The sequence below is a fragment of the Peromyscus maniculatus genome, chromosome 5 (assembly GCF_049852395.1).
Source record: "Peromyscus maniculatus bairdii isolate BWxNUB_F1_BW_parent chromosome 5, HU_Pman_BW_mat_3.1, whole genome shotgun sequence".
In the NCBI taxonomy this organism is placed as follows: Eukaryota; Metazoa; Chordata; class Mammalia; order Rodentia; family Cricetidae; genus Peromyscus; species Peromyscus maniculatus.
Window position 1 is genome coordinate 53,219,293 of NC_134856.1, and position 19,056 is coordinate 53,238,348.

The 19,056-nt window shown below is 52.7% G+C and overlaps 1 protein-coding gene across 1 annotated transcript in view; it reads right to left on the bottom strand.

Moving 5' to 3' along the window:
• Window positions 1–1,084: 1,084 nt before the first annotated feature.
• Window positions 1,085–19,056, bottom strand: part of Cotl1 (coactosin like F-actin binding protein 1) — a 32,118-nt gene continuing 14,146 nt past the window's right edge. The window contains exons 3-4 of the mRNA XM_006990166.4: window positions 14,935–15,092; window positions 1,085–2,232 (exon numbers count right to left, since the gene is read on the bottom strand). Of these exons, the coding sequence (XP_006990228.1) occupies window positions 2,122–2,232; window positions 14,935–15,092 (269 nt within the window). The 3' untranslated portion in view covers window positions 1,085–2,121. The remainder of the gene's footprint in view (window positions 2,233–14,934; window positions 15,093–19,056) is intronic.

A 19,056-nucleotide genomic window follows, 5' to 3' on the forward strand; every position in this document is an offset into this window, starting at 1 on the left:
ACTACCTTCCTCCTCGGCTCTCCTTCCCCCACCCTACATAAGACCTCAAGCGAGGGCAGGACAGAATGGAGGGCAGGGAAGGCTCAAAGGGATAGCCAGGTCTCAGCCTTTCTTTTCTCTTTTTGAGACAGGGTCTGTAGCAAAGGCTGGCCCTGTGAACTCACTGTGTATCAGAGGATAACTCTGAACTTCTGATCCTCCTGCCTCCTCTCAAGGGCCATGATTACCATCATACCCATCACACAGTGCTGCCCTGTGAGGGATTCAGAGCTCAGAGAGGTTAACCTTCCTGAAGACACACAGCTATAAACAGAAAAGTCACGGATGTGAACTTGCCTTGAATGAGGTCACCTCTTTGTGCCGCCAGGCAGCATGGGCATGGCTTTGTGACAGGGAAGGGGGATTAGTCTCTCTGATCTTGGCTTTATAAAATGAAGATAAATGTCTGCTTCTACGGTTGAGAATTTTAAAATCTAAGCCAGGGGTGGTGACACATACCTGTAATGCCAGCACTCAGGAGGCTGTGGCAGGGAGAGTGTCACAAATTCAAGGCCAGTCTAGGCTACAGTGAGGCCTTGTCTCACTAGAAACAAAACAAAAGGCATTATCTAAACCTGGCTGTGGAGACTCAGAACTGTGAGCCGGCTACTTCGGAGGAGACAGGCACATTACCACTTCAAGGCTGCCCTGGGCCATGGAGCGAGTTCAGGGACAACCTGGATCCCCTGGGCTGGAGTTTTAGGCAGTCGTGAGCTGCCTAATGAGGGTGCTGGAAACCAAACTTGGGTCCTCAGCAAGAATGCAGGGAGGGTTCAAAAGCTACTGAAATGGGGCAAGGTGGCACACATCTATAACTTCACCATCTGGGAGATGGCCGAATGAGGATTAGGCGTTCAAGACCATCCTCCTACACTGAAAGTTTGAGGCCAGCCTGAGCGACATGAAAACATCTTGGAGAAGGAAACCCACATGCCCAAGGCCCAGCAGTTCCTTCAACAACCGCTCAGTCTGAATTTGGACGGACGGACACACGCACGCACACACACACACACACACACACACACACATCAGACCACCCAATTCGTTTTTCTTGAAAAACACATTTATTTCTGTAAACTGTTGGAAAGCCAGAGATGGTCCTCACAGCCCAGTCCAGTGCGGTCTTCTTCCCCAAAATGAAAAGAGCCAAGAGAAAGGAAAAGAACCATCTTCACGTGCTCACGAGGAGCCAAGCCCGCCTCAGCTTTCTTTAAAAGCAAACAAAGCCATCTTTTCGAATTTGTGGTGCAGACTAAGATTCCAACCACGGCCTTCCAGGTGCCGCCGTGAGGCCTGTGCCTGCTCCCCTGTTTGCAGGGGACATTTCCATCCTCGTCACCCTGGGAGGCCCTGAGGTTGACCTTGAACTCCCACCACAGCTGGACTCAGACCTCTCGTACTTCAGAAGGACTTCGCCAAAAGGGTAGTTTAGACCACATGGCAGAGCCACTGCCAGGCAAGATTTAAGGCAAATTGTCACTTTGTACTCGGTCCACGCCAGACCTAAACCTGTCACTGCCAAGCAGCATCTACCAGACTTATAGCTTAGGCCACTCTGAACAGGGTGGGGGTGGGGCCTGGAGCCATGTCTAGGGGTTCCGAGGAGCATGTGTGAGCTCATGAAGGCTGTAGGGTGTGCACAGCTCCTGGCATGGGCGGCCCGCATAGGGCGAGCAGGAAACAGCCAAGGCAAGCTGGGGTGGTACCCAGGCCAGGCCCCAGCAACTGGAGGCCAGGGTGGCTCAGCTCAGGCAGGCCACAGTGAGGGCAAGGGAAATGCCAGGCCAAGGGCCACTGATGGAGGCACCTGGGATTTGATGGTGTGCATGACCCTGGCACCAAGATGACTTTTCTTTAAAGAACAAAAAGGGGGCAGGTACCAAATAATGATGCTTAGTGAGCTTGAGAGGGCCACAGAGGGAAGAGAGGGGCAGAGGGGGCAGGGGGGGCAGGGGAGGGGGTTGCACACACTGGTGGCAACGGCGCCTCTCATGGCTCCTCCTCCCTGGTGGGCTGGTGACTCGAGGTGGCAGTCTCCTCCTGGGTGGAGCAGGCAGATGGCTCTGGGGTGTGGGGCTGGGGCTACTCTGTCTGAGCATCGTAATTGGCTCCTCCAGCTTTCTTCAGCTCGTTCCTGATGAAGTCTTCCTCCAGCTCCTTCCGATCGCTGATCACAAACTCCTTTGCAAAATTCTGCAAGGACAAAGAAGAGCTCAGAGTTTCCGTGAGGGAGGAGGGGGCAGGTCCAGGGTTGCCCAGGCAACGCAGCAAGAAGCCCTGGCACCCCAGACATTCACAGCGGAGTGCAGTGAAATCATGCCAACGGAGCCTGTGCCAGAAGCCCAATCAGATGGACAGGGATGCCATGTCCTCTGGGCCATGGCTGGACCCAAGCATGACTCCTGGACTGTCTTTTCCTGGCTGTATTACCTTGGGCAAGTCCCTCTCAACTGTAATTCAACTTCTTCAGCTGTAAAAACCCACCAGGGAGGGTGTGAGGTTGGAAAAGCGGGCAGGGAGCTGGTCAAAGTTTAACTCCAGAAGAGAAGGGAGGAAGGGGAAGGAGGAGCTGGGCATGGTGCCACACACCTGTAATCCCAGCACTCAGGAAGTTAAGGCAGGGACTACCATGATTCTAAGACCACACTGAGCTACATAGTGAGACTCTGTCTCAAAAAAATCACAGGAGGGAGGGAACAGAAAAAAGGGAGGCCCTGGCTTGTGGCTCCCCCTCATGGCACGTGTTACTACTGCAGCTGGGGTGGGGAGAAGCCGGGATGATAGGTATCCTGGTCTTTCCAACTACATTCAATCTTGGGCAGGTGGGCAGGGCACTGTTAGCATTCACTCTACACACACTCCAGCCTATAGCTGGGAAACATTGTTACCGTCACTTCTTGGGGTGCAAGACTTTGCCCAGGTAACCCAAAGGCCTGGCCCACGTGGGAATGAGGGAAGCAGGTGGTATCTGATCAGATAACACTGGGCCATGAGGATTATGCTATTTTATATGGAGATTACAAGCTACAATAAACCAGGAAAATCTCAAAAGAAGACAGAAAGCTGCCAGGAGCACAAGTCCAAAGGTTGGGGAATTATCCACATAAAGGAGCTGGGGGTGGCAGTGCGGATCTGTAAAACCAGCAGCACTGGGGAGGTGGAGGCAGGAGGCATGGGAGTTCGTGGTCAGCCTCAGCTACATAGGCGTTCAAGGCCAACGAAGTCTGTATGGTAGGAGGAGCAAGCGTGAGCATGTGCACACACACACACACAGTACACATCAGCATACATGAATGTACCTCAATGCTACACATCACACCCCCACATTCACACCAGCACTGGGGGAGGAATCCAGGGCCTAGCCTTGCCAGGCAAGTACTCTACCACTGAGCAACATCCCCAAGCCTGTGGCACCATTATCGGGACTTCCGTATGTACACACTGCGCTGTGGTACTGAGGCCAAGCCACAGCGGCAAATATGACCCCGGGACTTTACACCTAAGATCTACCTGAGAGGAATGAAATCGCCTGGGCACATAAGCACACACCCAGATCTCACAGCAGCATGACTCACCAACAGCCAAGCACCCCCAGATAGCTCAACAAGAGATGAGATGAGGCGTACACAAAGCACGGACGTCCCACATGGTGAAGCATTAATTAGTCAGCACTGAAAGGGAATGCGTTCTGATGCCTGCTGCAACATGGATGAGCCCTCAAACATGAGCAGAAGCAGGCAGACACACAAGGCCACCCACTGTCTGGTTCCACTGACAGGAAATGTCCAAAAAAGGCAAATCCACAGAGAAAGCCGACCAGAGGTGACCAGGGGTGGGAGACAGAACAGGAAATGACGGTCACCTAAAATTGGATGTGGTAAAGTCAGCAGGGCGCTTGGAGGTGACTGCAAACCAGGAAAGGTCAGAAGATCAGCTCTCTCCATGAGCGAAGTACAGCTCTGCCCAAAATCACCCCGAGAGCAACTCTTAAAATCCCAAAAGACAGTCAAGATTGCTTCCGTGTTACAGACAAGACAGAATCTAGAGACTTCAATGCCTGCCCAGGGTCACAGAGCTGGGACTTCTGCCTCAGGCTGGGAATGTGGCTCAGGGGTAGAGTGCTTACCTTAGCAGGCATGAGGTCCTGGGTTCAATCCCTGGCACCCGCCCACTTCCCCACCCCTCCATCCCTGGCCCTACCATATAGATATAAAGAAAGGATGGCAAATATCTTTGGAACTAGGGAGGAGTGGTTAAAATGGTTAATTTTACATTAAATGGCTTTCGCATCGATAAAAGCAAAATAAGCAAAGTCGCCACAGCACGAAGATGGAGTATCTCAGCTTTCTAGAAACCATGAACAAGGCCACTAAGACATGGAGGGGTATGGAGGAGGGCGTGGCATCAGCCTAAAGGGACATCCTCACACACTTTCTGAATCCACCCTCCACACACTGGCCTTTTAAACTTGGTTAATTAAGACCCCTGGGCAGAGCAGAGAGAGCCTTGTCCAGCCCCGAAGGTAAAGACCCTTCCCGCCAGCCCCACTGGCCAGCACTGCTCTGTGCATGTGACCCAGACAATGGAAGGCAGGGGGCCCGGGGTCAGAAAGAGAACTGAGAGCTGACTGGTGTCTCAACTCCCAGTTCAGCCCAGCAGCACAGGGGAGGGAGGGGCAAGAGTGCCCCAGCAAGGAAGCCAACCCACTAAGAAGCCTACAGAGGAAGTTCAAAGTCCTCTGCTTGGCGACAGCCATATATGGCAATCTAAAGAAGTAAGAACCTGAAGTCTGTGTCAGGAACGGGCGATTAGGAAGATGTGATAAGGGTTAAGAAATCTAAAGGAAGTGTTAGGGCCGGGTGCAGCTCCAGCTAAAACCGCCCATCACACAACCATCAGGCAGTGTGGCACTCACACCTAGGACCCCAGAACTCTGGCGACTGCCCATGAGCTTGAAGCCAGTTTGGGTTACGTAGCAAAACTCTTGTCTCAACAAAACAAAACAGGGGCCTGGGGATGTGGCTCAGTGGATACAGCGCTTACCTAGCATGCACAGAGCCCTGGGTTCAGTCCCAGGCACCACACAAATCAGGCTTGATGGTGCAGGCTTGCGATCCCAGGTACAGGGACCAGATGTTCAAGACTGGGTGGGAAAGATGGTTCAGCAGGTAAAGGCTGCTGAATGCTGTCTAGCCTGACGATCTGAGATGCCCGTAGTGGAAGGAGAGACCAACCCCTGTGCATTGTGTCCTGGCTCCACATGCCATTGTGGTATGTGTAAGTCCACACACAAAGTTAATAAATGTTAAAAAAAAAAAAAAAAAAAAGTTTAAGGCCAACTTCAGCTACATATGGAGTTCAAGACCAGCCCAGGCTACCTGACTATCTCAAAAAGGAGATCAGACCAGTGAACCATACATAGCAATAAATGTAAATGTAAGCTCCCCCTATATCTCACACACACACACACACACACACACACACACACACACACACACACATATCCACACATATACACTATCTCAAACTATAAAAAAAAATAATCGCAACTTCAAGGCATGCTTAAAACCAAATAACCACGAAGCAAATGCTCCCAAGTTCACAAAGTTTACAGGACAGCCATGTCACCACCCACATGCTGCCCTGTTGAATCAGCCACAGAACATTCTCTCCTCTCTGTTGCCACAGAAGACAGGAAGGAGACTTGACTGAAGATGTGCTTTTTTTTGTTGCTGACTGCAGAGGCCTGAGACTCGACCTCCAGAAACTGTAACTGTGGAAAAGTAGTGTGGGGTGTGGGTCACGTGTTCCCGCACCCTGCTCATGTCATTCCATGCCCGCTGTTTTGGAGGAACTCTGGAGTTAGAGAGCAGAATGAAGAGATCTACCTCCTGGTGGAGTGCCTTTTCCTTCCAGTGACCGAGGTAGGTATTTAACATTTCTGAGGCCACTGGCACTCAAGCCATGCCCATGGTACCAAGGCAGACCGTGGATTTGTCCTGACACCTTGGGCCGATGGTCTCATCCACAGTCAGCCAGGCTGGAGGCTGACGGATCTGGCTCTGTTCCCCTCACACCTCAAAAGCCCAGGGTGGACCTGCACCGCACTGCCCAGCTGAAGTCAGAGACATCTGCAGACGCTGGAGGAGGCACTTCCTCTCTGGCTCCCATCTCCCCAGCAGCAGACTGGAAGATGGCAAGGCCAGAGAAGTCATTCACTTACCCCTCAGTCCATACTGAGGACAGTTGAGGTGTCACAGCCTTTAGTTGACACCCATGTTCACTCACCTGCACACACACACACACACACACACACACACACACACACACACACACACACACACACACACCCATGCCCTCCAGGAACCTTCCAGATCTCCACATCTCCTATGATCCAACACTTCCCTGTATATCCTTCTAAATGAGATTTCCCCATTTCCACCCAAGCCCATTTAAGAGCTCCTACCACCCATGAACAGGCCTGGAGACAAAGTTGAGGGGACCTCTTCCCTATTATTCAGGGGCAGTCCCTTTCTATCTGGGGAAGTGGAAGAGGCAGGCATCTTGGGATGGCATCCCTGGTAGGCCAACAGGCCATTGCCTCCAAAAAAGGCTTAACACAGGTGGTACATTCTTCTCATCTAGGACGTGAACTCTACAAAATGTCCCCAAATGTATGACTTGGGCACTGTGCTGATTAGTATTTTTTTTTTTCTTTTGGTTTTTTTGAGACAGGGTTTTTCTGTGTAGCTTTGTGCCTTTCCTGGAACTCACTTGGTAGCCCAGGCTGGCCTCAAACTCACAGAGATCCATCTGCCTCTGCCTCCTGAGTGCTGGGATTAAAGGCGTGCGCCACCACTGCCCGGCCTTGATTAGTTTTTTTTATGTCAACTTGACACAAGCTAGAGTCATCTGAGAGGAGGGAACCTCAACTGAGAAAATGGCTCCTTAAGATCAGACTGTTGGTAAGCCTGGATTGATGGAAGAGGGCTCAGCCCACTGTATGTGATGCCAGACCTTGGGTTCTATAAGACAGCAGGCCCGAGGAAGCCATGAGGAACAAGTCAGTAAGCAGCGTGCCCTTCTGCATCAGCTCCTGAGCCCAGACTCCTACCCTGCTTGAGTTCCTGCCCTGACTTCCTTCAGTGATGAACGTTGATGTGGAATCCTAAGCAGAATAAACCCGTTCCTCCTCAGCTTTTCAGCCATGGTGTTTCATCACAGTAAGAGAAACCCTAAGAAGGTCCAACCTCAACATTTTCTTGACATGAGCCCCTGTGCTCTGTTGCCACGCCCACTGGGCAGTCAGCTTCAGACCTAAGGGAGCCTCCAGCATCGCCAGGGAGTTTCCAGGGCCACAGGGGAGTCACCTTCCTGCTGTGTTTGTAAAAAGGGCAGAAGCCAAGCCACACCACCGGGCTGACCTGTGAGCGACGCCAGGACCAGAAAGAGCAAGGAGCTGCTCACCTGTGTCCCTGGGCGCTGGCCGCCTGTGCCAACGGGCCACCTCCCACCACACTCGTCCCCTCTACACACGCGCAGGCCATCCAAGAGCCACAAGGAGAGAGGTGGCGGGACCCAGGCCAGTCCTTACTGAGAAGTGTTTCGATGGCACGCACGCAGCCTTCTGTCAAGAGAAGCAGGGTAACTGCAGCAGCCCTGAACCGCTGCCAGTTCACCCACGATCAGCACTCACCGTCCCTGGCACTCGGCCTGGGCTTCAGGTGTGTCACAGGTCAGCGGCAGCAGTGACCGGCACCCGGCGGCTGCTGGAGGCCGAAAAGAACACAATCTGGTCTGAAGGCAGAGTGGCCACCCAGGAGAGTGTCCTGTCACAGAGCCCTGCAGCTGACAAATGTCCCTCCCTTAACCCTGGTGGTGGCTTCCTTCATAGGTGTTCACGGGGGAAGCTCGGAATGTTCAAAAGTCACCCAGCTGTAACTGTGCCATGGTTCAAGACCAGGTGGGACGATGGGACCACAGGAACAGAACCCACTATCCCCTGCCAACCACCTCCGTTTTTGATAGAGGACCAGAGAGAGGAAGTGACTCATTTCGGGTCACAAAGTGAAGAGCCCCATGGTAGGCCTGCCCTTCCTCCTCACCCCTCCTCCAGGCTGTTCTAGACTCTGTCTCCACCCCCACCCGCCATACCAGAAGCCCCAAGACTGACCAAGCACCCGTAAGAGTCCAAAGCACAAAATGCCAGCCTGGACACTGTCACCTGAGGCTTTTAGTGTTTTGTCCAGGACCCGCACGTCCCTCCCAAGGCTTCTAAACAGGGGCTTTTCATGTTTTGCCCAGTGGGACTGTTCAAAGGTAGAGGCTCTTTTAGTCATGTCCAATCCTGGCAGCTTCAGACTTCCATCAAAACAGCCTGTAAAGGTGTTTGAGGACAGGCTTTGTCTAAAATCCTTTCTCAGAAGCAATGCAGACCCTAGATTGCTCTCCTTGAGAAAGTGATCCCAGTGAAGGACGGGTTAGGAACTAGGTCTGTACAACACAAACACACACACACACACACACACACACACACACACACACACACACACACACACGACTGTTTGCAAGGTTGAATTAAGAAATGCATAAATATTCTCCTATCCTTGATTTTAAATTGCCTCCCCCACTTCAGAGAGAGTTTCATGTAACCTAGGTTGGCCTTGAACCTGCTGGTAGCCAAGGATGACCCCTGCACTTCTGACCTTACACCTCTCCAGTGCTGTGATCACAGGTGTGACTACAGTGCCTGGTTTATGTGGTGCTGGGGACCCCCGACTCTTTCTTAAAGAGCCCTCAGATGCCTGGCTTAGATCCAGTTTTCTTGTTAAAGCAGGGTAGGGGATAGGGATTCGTCTCAGCTTCCCCACGATCTCCAGCAGCCTGGTGCCCCCAGCCTCAGTTCCTCCTCTGCAAACAGGAACAGAAACAGCACCACACGCTAGGGCTGTAACGAGGGCCTTGGAGCCTGCAAAGAGCGTGCACACTTGCTGGGTGTGCCCGGCACCGGGCAAGTGCCGACTGGCCCTCAGCTGACTTGTGAGTGAGGTAGCCATCCCCTCAGCCTCAGGACTGCAGGGGAGCCTAGGGTTCGGCCACCGGGCCCTTTCCAGAGTTCATTTTCAGTGCAGGGTGACCCTGGGGCTTCCTCTGGGTAAACACGGGAGATGCTGGCTGTGTCCACCAACCCAGGGGTACCATGCTGGGCCAGGGGAGAGCTGCAGAGAAGGAGAGCTGCAGAGAAGGTGGCTTCCACTATACCAAAAACCAGTCAGAGCGATGCCACTCACCGCTCCCCAAAACCTGCGCTCGCTTAATACTCACTGTGGCCATCACTTGCCTATACCCTGGGAGGCCATTTCCAGTGCTGTGGCTCTCTCTCTCTAAGAGAAGTGGAGCAGAGGTTCCGAGAGGCCCCAAACACAGTGTTCAGTGGCTCTGGCCCTGCTCTCCATTCCTGTAAAGAGGAGAGGGAGAAAAAAGACGTCTCCCAGACAGATCCTCACCAGCCATCCGGGGTTCTGCCTAAGTCCCTGGAGCATGAAGATAAAGACTGTGACAAGTGTCCCACCACAGACACCAGAATCCATGGGAAACCAGTGAAGGATCACAGCACTGTTCCAGCTTAAGGTTCTGTGATGGCTTTGGGACCATCCAGAACCCATGGAAAATCTCTGCTATACAGAGGTAGGCTCTCTGTCACATGCATGAGCTGAGGCAGGGACGGACAAGTCACCTGCTGGCCACAATCAAGGGCCTTTCACCAAGTGGAATTCCTCAAGATTTCTAAGCCAAAGACTTCTAAGTCCTGAATAAAAGCAATCAGTCCCCAACAGCCCTTCTTGCCAGGAGAAAGGGCAACCTCGCAGGAGGCTGAGCAGAAAGAAATCGGAGCACACAGAAGCCAGTGGCGCTCCAGTCAGCCCTCCTGCCGCCCCCTCTGTGCCCTCCTACACCTATTCAGTGCCCGAAAGACCAAGTCCTTAAAACCCGACCAGCAAGGTATAATTTACTCAAAAAGAGCAGGTTCTTAAAGCAGGTGTGACTCATCAAAGAAAGACGAAGGAAACAAATGGATCAGAAGGCCAAGTTTCTGACAGATTCGGATATAAAGGCTCAGGTCACCCTCCTGCTCAGGGAGAGAGCCAAGGGCACACCACAGGCGGGCATATCGTGATCTAGCAAGACAGAGTGCAAGCACACAGATGTCCCAAGGTCCTGCTGTGAGCCGGTGTGGCCCAAACCAACTCAGAGCAGTTGATCCCGTACCTGGAAAATGTTGTGGAATATTATGTTAACTGGGCAAAGATGTGTTACATTCGTTTATACTACAGAATATTACTTTAACTGTAAAAGTGTGTTACTTTCGTTGATGCTGTATTTGTTTAATTATGTAAAGATGTGTTGCATCTGTTTCACCTTGTCTGCCTGAGGCACCTGATTGGTCTAATAAAAAGCTGAACGGCCAATAGCTAGACAGGAGAAAGGACAGGTGGGGCTGCCAGGCAGAGAGAATAAATAGGAGGAGAAATCTAGGTTCAAGAGGGAGAGAGAATGAGAGGAGAGAATGAGAGACATGCCCGGGGCCAGAAACTGGGCAGCCATCAGCCAGTCAGCCAGAGACACAGAAGTAAGAAATGGTGAAAGGCCCAAGGCAAAAGGTAGACAAAGGGAAACAGGTTAATTTAAGTTAAAAGAGCTAGCCAGAAAAGAGCTAAACTAGGCTGAACATTCAAAACTAGTAAGAAGTCTCTGTGTCATGATTTGGGAGCTGGTTGGTAGACCCAAAAGAAAAAGCCTGGTGCGGGAAAACATCCCCCTTCACAACCATCTCTCTTAGCATATGGAAAACTGCTTGAGACCTGCTCCTCTGTCTCCCAGATGTTCAAAGCCCTGACCCCATCTGGCCTGAACTCTGACTCTATCTAGTTCAGGGAGGGGAAAGGGGTAGGAGACATACTCCATTCTCTGCTCCTATGTCCGTGGCAGACATCACAAATCGATTGTGGCACCTTTTCTGTCAACATTCAACCTCAGAACCCTTCTTAACCCAGAGCTCTAAGCAGTCCCTACCTATTGGTCGGTGGTCAAATCCAGGCTGGATCTTCAACTTCTGTTTAATCAAAACTGCCCATGGCTGGGGAACTAGCTACGTACCAGAACACTCACACTCAACCAACACGTGTGAGACCTTGGGTCTCCACAATCACGGGGAGAGAGAGAGAAAGAATAAGCATAGAATTTCTTGCTCCCAGCCACATGCATGTTTGGGAATTTCCTCCCAAGAATCAGTAAACAGAATTGTTTTAAAATGACAACACTTAGCCTCAAAGATGTTCATTGTCAGCAAATACCAGGATGTGTCCATAATTCAACCAAAAATGAGTGCATAAGTAGACAGGGGCTTGCTTAGTTAGAGTGCTTGCCTAGCATGCACAAAGCCCTGGGTTCCGTCTCAGCACCACATAAACAGGGCACGGTGGCACACAGTCATGATCTTGCCACTTAGGGTGACAGAGGCAGGAATTTCAGGGGGGTCAAGGTCCCCTCAACTACATAGTGAGTTCAAGACAAGCCTTGGCAACATGAGGCCCTCTCTCAAAAAGAAGGAACTGTACATCTGTGCAAGCACTCTCCATAGGCAGCATCTTATTTATGATTTTCATGTGTCTATGTGTTGGACTGACATCTCACTGCTCAGATGAGGAAAAAGAGATTCGGGGAGGTGAGGGGCCAGAAACATGATCTTTGTGAGCTCCTGGCCAAGGCTGGCTGGGGTCTGGAAGAGAAGGAATGCACGTGACTGGCATTAGACTCATGTCTGCGGTGGGCACTCACTCAGCAGTGCCCAGCCACTGTGACTATGTGTGGTGTGGGCCTGTTCTGAAAGGGACCGTGCAGGGACAAATAACCAGAAGAGAGAAGCATGGAGAGGCACCAGGAAGGAGGCAGGTAAAGCCTGCAGAACACACACTCAGAGGGCTTGGGCCTTGGAACACTATGGGGAGGCCTCCCACCTTCAGGGCTCTGGCAAGCAAAAGGGTTCCATGGTTCTGTGTTGGGCATGGCTGCTAGGCAGCTGGCAAGTGCCCACCCGGGCAGGCTGGCCACGGGCTAGGAGCAGGTCTAGAGTCTGATGAGGGGCAGCAAGCCACAGCTGGCACAGAAGAGTCTTCTGGTTCGTTCATGTGCTGGGCCTCTCCTTGAGCAAAGCCAATCCCTCTCCCTGGCTTAAAGCCTTCCCAGGCTCCCCACTGTGTTTCAGATGAAGGCCCCCCCCTTCAAAATGGTCTCCCTTTGGTTAGTGAGATGGCTCAGCAGATAAAGGAGCTTGCTGCCACACCTGTAACCTGACTTTGATCCTGATCCCCAAAACCTACATGGTGAAAGGAAAGAGACCCCATAACGTTGTCCTCTGACCTCCACATGCCCACCCCCCCACACACATCATGCACACATACAAAGTACTTTAAACTCAACAATAAATGAATACAAATAAATAAAAGAGCATGCAAGTTAGCGCATTTTGCAAGGCAGGCCTGATCCGCTCTGATGGGAGGCAGCCTGGCCTGGCACCGGGAAGTCTCCCCTGATGGCCACCACATTGTCCCCACAAGCCTGCAGAGGCACCAGAACAATGGGTGGGTGTGTTATCCTGGGCACCAGCAGACAGCAGTGTGGCAGGGGCAACCCCAGCCAGGCGAGCTGTCTGTCCGCTCAGCACATTCCCCAACTCGGGGCACCGTCACGACAACAGCCCCGCTCCCTGCAGCCTCTGCTGCCCTGCGGCTGTGGAGAAGGGGACTGTCATCTGATTTTCCCAGCCACGGACCCTTCAGGCAGCTTTCTGACTTCCAGTTCCAAGCGGGCCTCAATCCCCAATCCTCCTGCCTCCACGCTTGGGTGCTACAGGCACCCACCTCCATCTGGCCAGGAATCCCAGCTCTTCATATCTGAGTGACCCCGGCATACCCCAACTCCCATCATGCCTCTGAACTGGATGGACAGAATTAATTAAAAACCTACTTTGGCAGGGTGTGTGTGTGGCGGGGGGGGGGGGGGGGGGGGGCACATGCCTTTAATCCCAGCACTCAGGAGGCAGAGGCAGGCGGATGTCTGTGAGTTTGAGGCCAGCCTGGTCTAACAGAGAGAGTTCCAGAATAGCTAGGGCTGTTGAACAGAGAAACCCTGTCTCAAAAAACCAAACCAAAGCAAACAAAAAACCTACTTTAAATGCAATATAGCTGACTATCATGCTTATAAGGTCTGGAACCCCTCCTAGGGTTTCTACAGAGACCACCCAGCGGGGCTGGAAGCTGCTCAGGCAGTAAAATGCTTGCATAAGGACTGTTTAACCCTTAGAACTCAGAGGAAAAAGAAAAAGCAGGGTATGGCCAGGCTCTACCTTCAATCCCAGAACTCAGGAGGCAGAGACAGGGGAATCTCTGTGAGTTCCAGGTCAGCCTGGTCTATAGAGTGAGTTTCAGGACAGCCAGAGCTACATAACAGAGAAACCATGTATGCTGGCTAATTTCATGACAGTGTGACACAGCTAGAGTCATCATCGAGGAGGAAGTCTCAGTTGAGACTGTCTCCATAAAATCCGGCTGTATGAAAGCCTGTAGGGCATTTTCTTAATTAGTGGTTGATGGGGGAGGGCCCAGCCCATTCTGAGTGGTGCCATCCCTGGGCTGGTGGTCCTAGATTCTGTAAGAAAGCAGACTGAATAAGCCATGAGGAGCAAGCCAGTAAGCAGCATCCCTCCATGCCTTCTGCATCAGCTCCTGCCTCCAGGATCCTGCCCTGCTTGAGTTCCTGCCCTGACTTCCTCCAATGATGAGCAGTGATGTGGAAGTGTGAGCCAAATAAATAAAGCTTTTCCTTCTCAGCTTGCATTTGGTCATGGTGTTTCATTGCAGCAATGGTAGCCCGAAGACACCCTGTCTCAAAAAAAAAAATTTTTTTTTTAAAGGCAGCCAGTGTGTCAGCCAGGGGGCCAATGGGAGCCAAGGGAATTTACCACAGCTTTTGTTTGTTTTTGTTTTACTTTAGGTGTATGGGTGGTTTGCCTACATGTATGTCTGTGCAGTCCATGCGTGCAGTGCCCATGGAGGCCAGAAGAGGGCGTCGGATCCCCTGGCGCTGCAGCTGCAGAGGGTGGTGAGCAGCCATGTGAGTGCCAGGAACCAAACACCGGCTCTGGAAATGCAGCCAATGCTCTGAATCACGGAGCCATCTCTGCAGCCCCATCTTTTTAATATGCACATGTCAATAGGCCCTGGGCAACAGCCAGACTGAAGGGCTGAAGGGCTGGCCACATCTACTCTGGTCGCTGGAACAGCAGTTTGGATAAACTAAAAGAAGGAAGGGCTCTCTCTGGCTTCTAGGCCTTGGGAAATCGATCCTTCTGCATGCTCACTGTGCTTCACCATTACAAATTCAGATTTTACCTTCCTTAAGGTGGCCCCTTCCCAAACCCCCAAACAAGCAACCTCACTGTGGTGCTGTGGATACGGTTATGCTTTAGTGACCAAACTGTGACAACACACCCCACTGTCAGTCACCAGGTTAACGTGTACCACCGAGCAAGTGTGAGCAGGGTCCCTGGGACAGATGCTGTCCTGGGAGGGATCACATCCTCTCCTTAGATCCCATGGCCACTGCTGGGACCCATCCACAATGGGACAGGCAGTGGCCTCCATTTTGGTCATCTTGTCTCTGTGGGCTGCTGGCTGTGCAGAGCTGTGTTTCTATGGTGTGACAGTCAGGATGGCAGAGTCCTGGCCCTGGCTGGCACCCCGAACAATGCTAAGAACTTTTCCAGGGTCCACCCCATACCCCCCCCCCATCCCAAATGGCCGGCGACCCTGGCTGACGTGCGGCAGAAGACATTACCTGGACCACCTCCTTCACCAGCGTCTTGTCGGTCCCCGTCTTGGCTCGCTGCAGCCCACTCACGGCCTCCCCAATCCACGTGATGAGGGCAAACTTGGACCTTTTGCTCATGGCATCACCAGTGGTAAAGCGCACAAAGGCGAACAGCCGGACATCATCTGCGGCCAAAACAAAGAGAGGGTGGCACTCAATGAGGACTCCCTGACGCCATCTCCCTGGGGAGAGAGAGGCCATGAGCCAAGGTGCACCCTGTAAGAAGGCGGAAACAAGTGTGTACCCACAGACCTCGGCGACATCCTCTCTGATGCCCGTTTCACAGACGGGAAGTGGAAGCACAGTCTGATCGTGTGGCAGCTCCAGGTGAGACAGGGAGCAGGAGGAATGCTGGGATTTACACTCAGGCCTCCCTGGCCGTCACCTCTATGACCTTCATGGGCCAAAGCTCCAAACACGAATGTTATTTGGGGACAGAGAGCCACCACCTCAGGCCGGGAATGCGGCTCAGTGGGCAGAGTGCTCGGCGCTCCTGAGCACAGGGAGGCTCTGTGTTCAGTCCTCAGCACCTCATAAACCAGGTGAGGTGGTGCACACCTGTAACCCCAGCACGTGGGAGGTGGGGGGTAGGGGCTCAGGAGTTCGAGGGCAGCTTGCCCTAGAGGAGACACTGTCTCAGAAGACGAAAGTTGCCAAATCATCTTTAAGGTCCTACTTGGAATGGGAAAGCCACTCTGGACAGACCATCGCCTACGCAAGCGAGGGTGCCTGGGGCGGAGCAGCGAGACCCGTGACAACCTTCCAGCTGGCAAGTTAGGTCCTCAGGCTGCTTCCATCATGCATGCTTGTTTTCAAGGAAACACTTGGGGCGGTTGCTCCCCTGAGCTACACCAGAGCTCTGTGGTAGTCACTGTAGTCTCTCCACGACCCCCACGAAGCACAACCCACAACCTCACCAAGTTCCATCTTCCCCTGCCCCCCCTATTCCCACCTCCCCCCCCCCATTTCGTCTGAGAGAGGCAGTGGTGGCGCACGTCTTTAACCCCAGCACTCAGGAGGCAGAGTCAGGAGGATCTCTGTGAGTTCGAGGTCAGCCTGGTCTACAGAGCGAGATCCAGGACAGCCAGGGCTACAGAGAAGCTATCTCAAAAAAAAAAAAACGAGGCGGGGGGGGGGGGGGGGAGAAAAAGAGAGACCCACGACTAGATAAGCCACTGTGGTGCAAGGGGCCTATGCATTACAGGGTGTTGTACAATACCCCTGGCCTCCACCACGAAAGACCAGAGCATCCAAGTTGTGACAGGCAAAGAACATTGACACACTCTCAGCTGTGCCCAGGGGCAGAAGCACCTGTCCCGTCCCGTCCCCCCCTGGGGAACATATCCATGACAGCAATGTCACATATTCTGAGGTCAGAGGACAACTTTGCAAAGTCTGTCCTCCCCTTTCGCCATGGTGGTGCCAGGGACTGAACTCAGGTCGTCGGGCCTGGGGGCAAGCGCCCCCACCCACTGAGCGAGCCATGTCGCCAGCCCAAGCAGTTTGGACTCACATGACGGTATTGTAGAGAGAGTCTACATTTTTAATTTTTTTTCTTCGAAATCTAAAGGTTTGACGGTTGGAAACTTACAAAAATGTCACTGGTAAAAACAGTGTGCTCACGCGTGCGCACGCACATCGTTTTAAAGGCCACAACTGTGCAACCATCACCATAGCCTAATTCCAGAACATTCTCATCATCTAAAAAGGAAACACAGACCCAGGAACAGCTGCTCCCATGCTCAGGCAGCCCCTGGCAACCACTAACCCTGTCTCTGTCTCTGTATTTGCCTAGATGACTGGTCTAGACAGTCACATGAGCGATATCACGTCACACGTGGCCTGTGGGGACCAAGTTCTCTCATAAATCACTGTGCTCTCAGGGTTCACCCGTGTGTTGTACGCCTGTGCGTGTGTAAAGGTGTGCGTGCGTGCGCGCGTGTGTGTGTGTGTGTGTGCGCGTGCATGCGTGTGTTAAGGTGTGCGTGTGTGTGTGCGTGTGTGTGCGTGCGTGTGTGCGTGCGTGCGTGTGTGTGTGTGTGTGTGTGTGTGCGTGTGTGCGTGTGCGTGCGCGCGTGTGTGTGGTCAGAGAACAACCTCAGGAGGTGCTGTGCCTCAGGTACTGTCTACTTTGTTTTTTGAGACAGGGTCTCCCACTGGCCTGAAACTTACCCAGTGTGCTAGGCTGGCCAGCCAGTGAGCCCCGCCTGTCTCTGCCTCCCCACCATGCTGGCTCTTGATGTGGGCTCTAGGAATGGAGCACAGGGTCTCAAGCCCTTCACTGACTGAGCTAGCTCCGAAACACCCTATGTTTCTATGACTCCCTCAGGACCCAGAACATTCCCCGGCATGATTATCTACCCATCATCGGATGGACATCGGAGCTGTTTCCAAAACGGCAGCTCCACACTCTGTCCATCATCTGTGAAGTGGGGACATTCATGCTATAGACCTTGGTGGCCCACCAGCTAGAACCTTCCGTCTGAAGCTACTGCCATGGTGCGGGGTTGCCGGGGTGCTGCTGTGTGGCCCAGGGTTAACCTTGAACTCTTGAAGATGAAGGCTTCTAGGTTGCAGGGACACAGGCCTTGAGGCTGATGCAGACTCACAGCAGGGAACATGGGTAGCTGAAAACATTTCCCAGCATGAGACGGGTGGGTGTGTGGGCAGTGTTTTAGGCACTGGATCCCAATAACCAGCACTGAAATGTTTCACTGAATTCCACCCTGGTCTACAGGGGAGGCAGGTGCCCATCCCAGCCCCCTCCCTACCAGCCTTCACACAAAAGACCACCAGTGTCGGTTTCCATAGCAACAGCTTCCCAGTTCTACAGTGTCAATGTGGACTCTTGGGCCCGGCGACTGTGGGTCGCTGCCAAGGGCTCTGTGTGGGGCGGTGGCTGGAGCCCCTGACCTCACTGTCCACTCAGCCAAGCGCAGAGCCTGCCAGCGGCGTCAGCTCTCCCTGCCCGCCTCTCCTGGCGTCACCCTCCCCGAGTGCTGGTCAGCTTTCCTGTGCCACAAGGGACTTTCACAAGGTGGCCCCTCTCAAGTCTATCTCTCATCCACTCCAGCCACCATAGTTCTTTTTAAATCTTTATTTAACTGTATTTCGAGCGCATGTAAGTGATGTATATGGAGGTCAGAGGTTAAATCCAAGGAGCCAGTTCCCTCCTTCCACCTTTATGTAGGTTCTGGGGATTGAACTTGGGTTGTCAGACTTGTGTGGCAATCACCTGTATCCACTGAGCCATCTTGCCAGCCCCTTGATGTCCTTTGAAGAGCCACTGACAATCACTCAGTAAATCTTGTGTTCTAAGGAAGTAAGCCACACACACCCCTAAAGGGACTGGGAACCTTCCAGAACCCCATACTGACTTCATTTAAACAACCATGGGGGGAGGGAGGCCACATATGGAGTGACCGGCTGAGTGCTTATCTAGCCATAGTTTGCTCCAGAAGACTGCTGACAGGCACATTTTCAGAAATCCGGAGTGACATCGCACTTACCAATGCTGGACACTAGAGACCTGGGCCAGACAGGATGTCAGCTGAGGGCCGACAGAAGGCCTGTAGGTCTCAGCAGCATTTCTACCACTGCTTCAAAGCCCTGGGCTGCCACTGTCACTCTGACATCTTGGGAGAGCAGGTGGCCCTTTTGAAATCCATTTCCACTCCTTTCTCAAAAAGGAGGGCTGCCTGGCAGTGGTGGTGCACACGCCTTTAATCCCAGCACTGGGGAGACAGAGCCAGGCGGATCTCTGTGAGTTTGAGGCCAGCCTGGGCTACAGAGTGAGATCCAGGACAGGAACCAGAATTACATGGAGAAACCCTGTTTCAAAAAACCAAAAAAAAAAAGCTGTCAGAGCACACACCCTAAGCTACACATTCCTCATACAGGAGAATGGGAGCACAGGAGAGCAGGGAGTACTTCTCCATGTGTGCACATGTGTGTACACACACATGCTAAGGTGGCAAACTAGCCAGAAGGCTGGCACCTGGGCCTGCCGCCATCCCCTCTGATACTCTGTCCCCAGTGAGACTTGGGTGGTAAGGAATTAGAAGTTGCTTCCCTGCTGAAGTCTAGAAC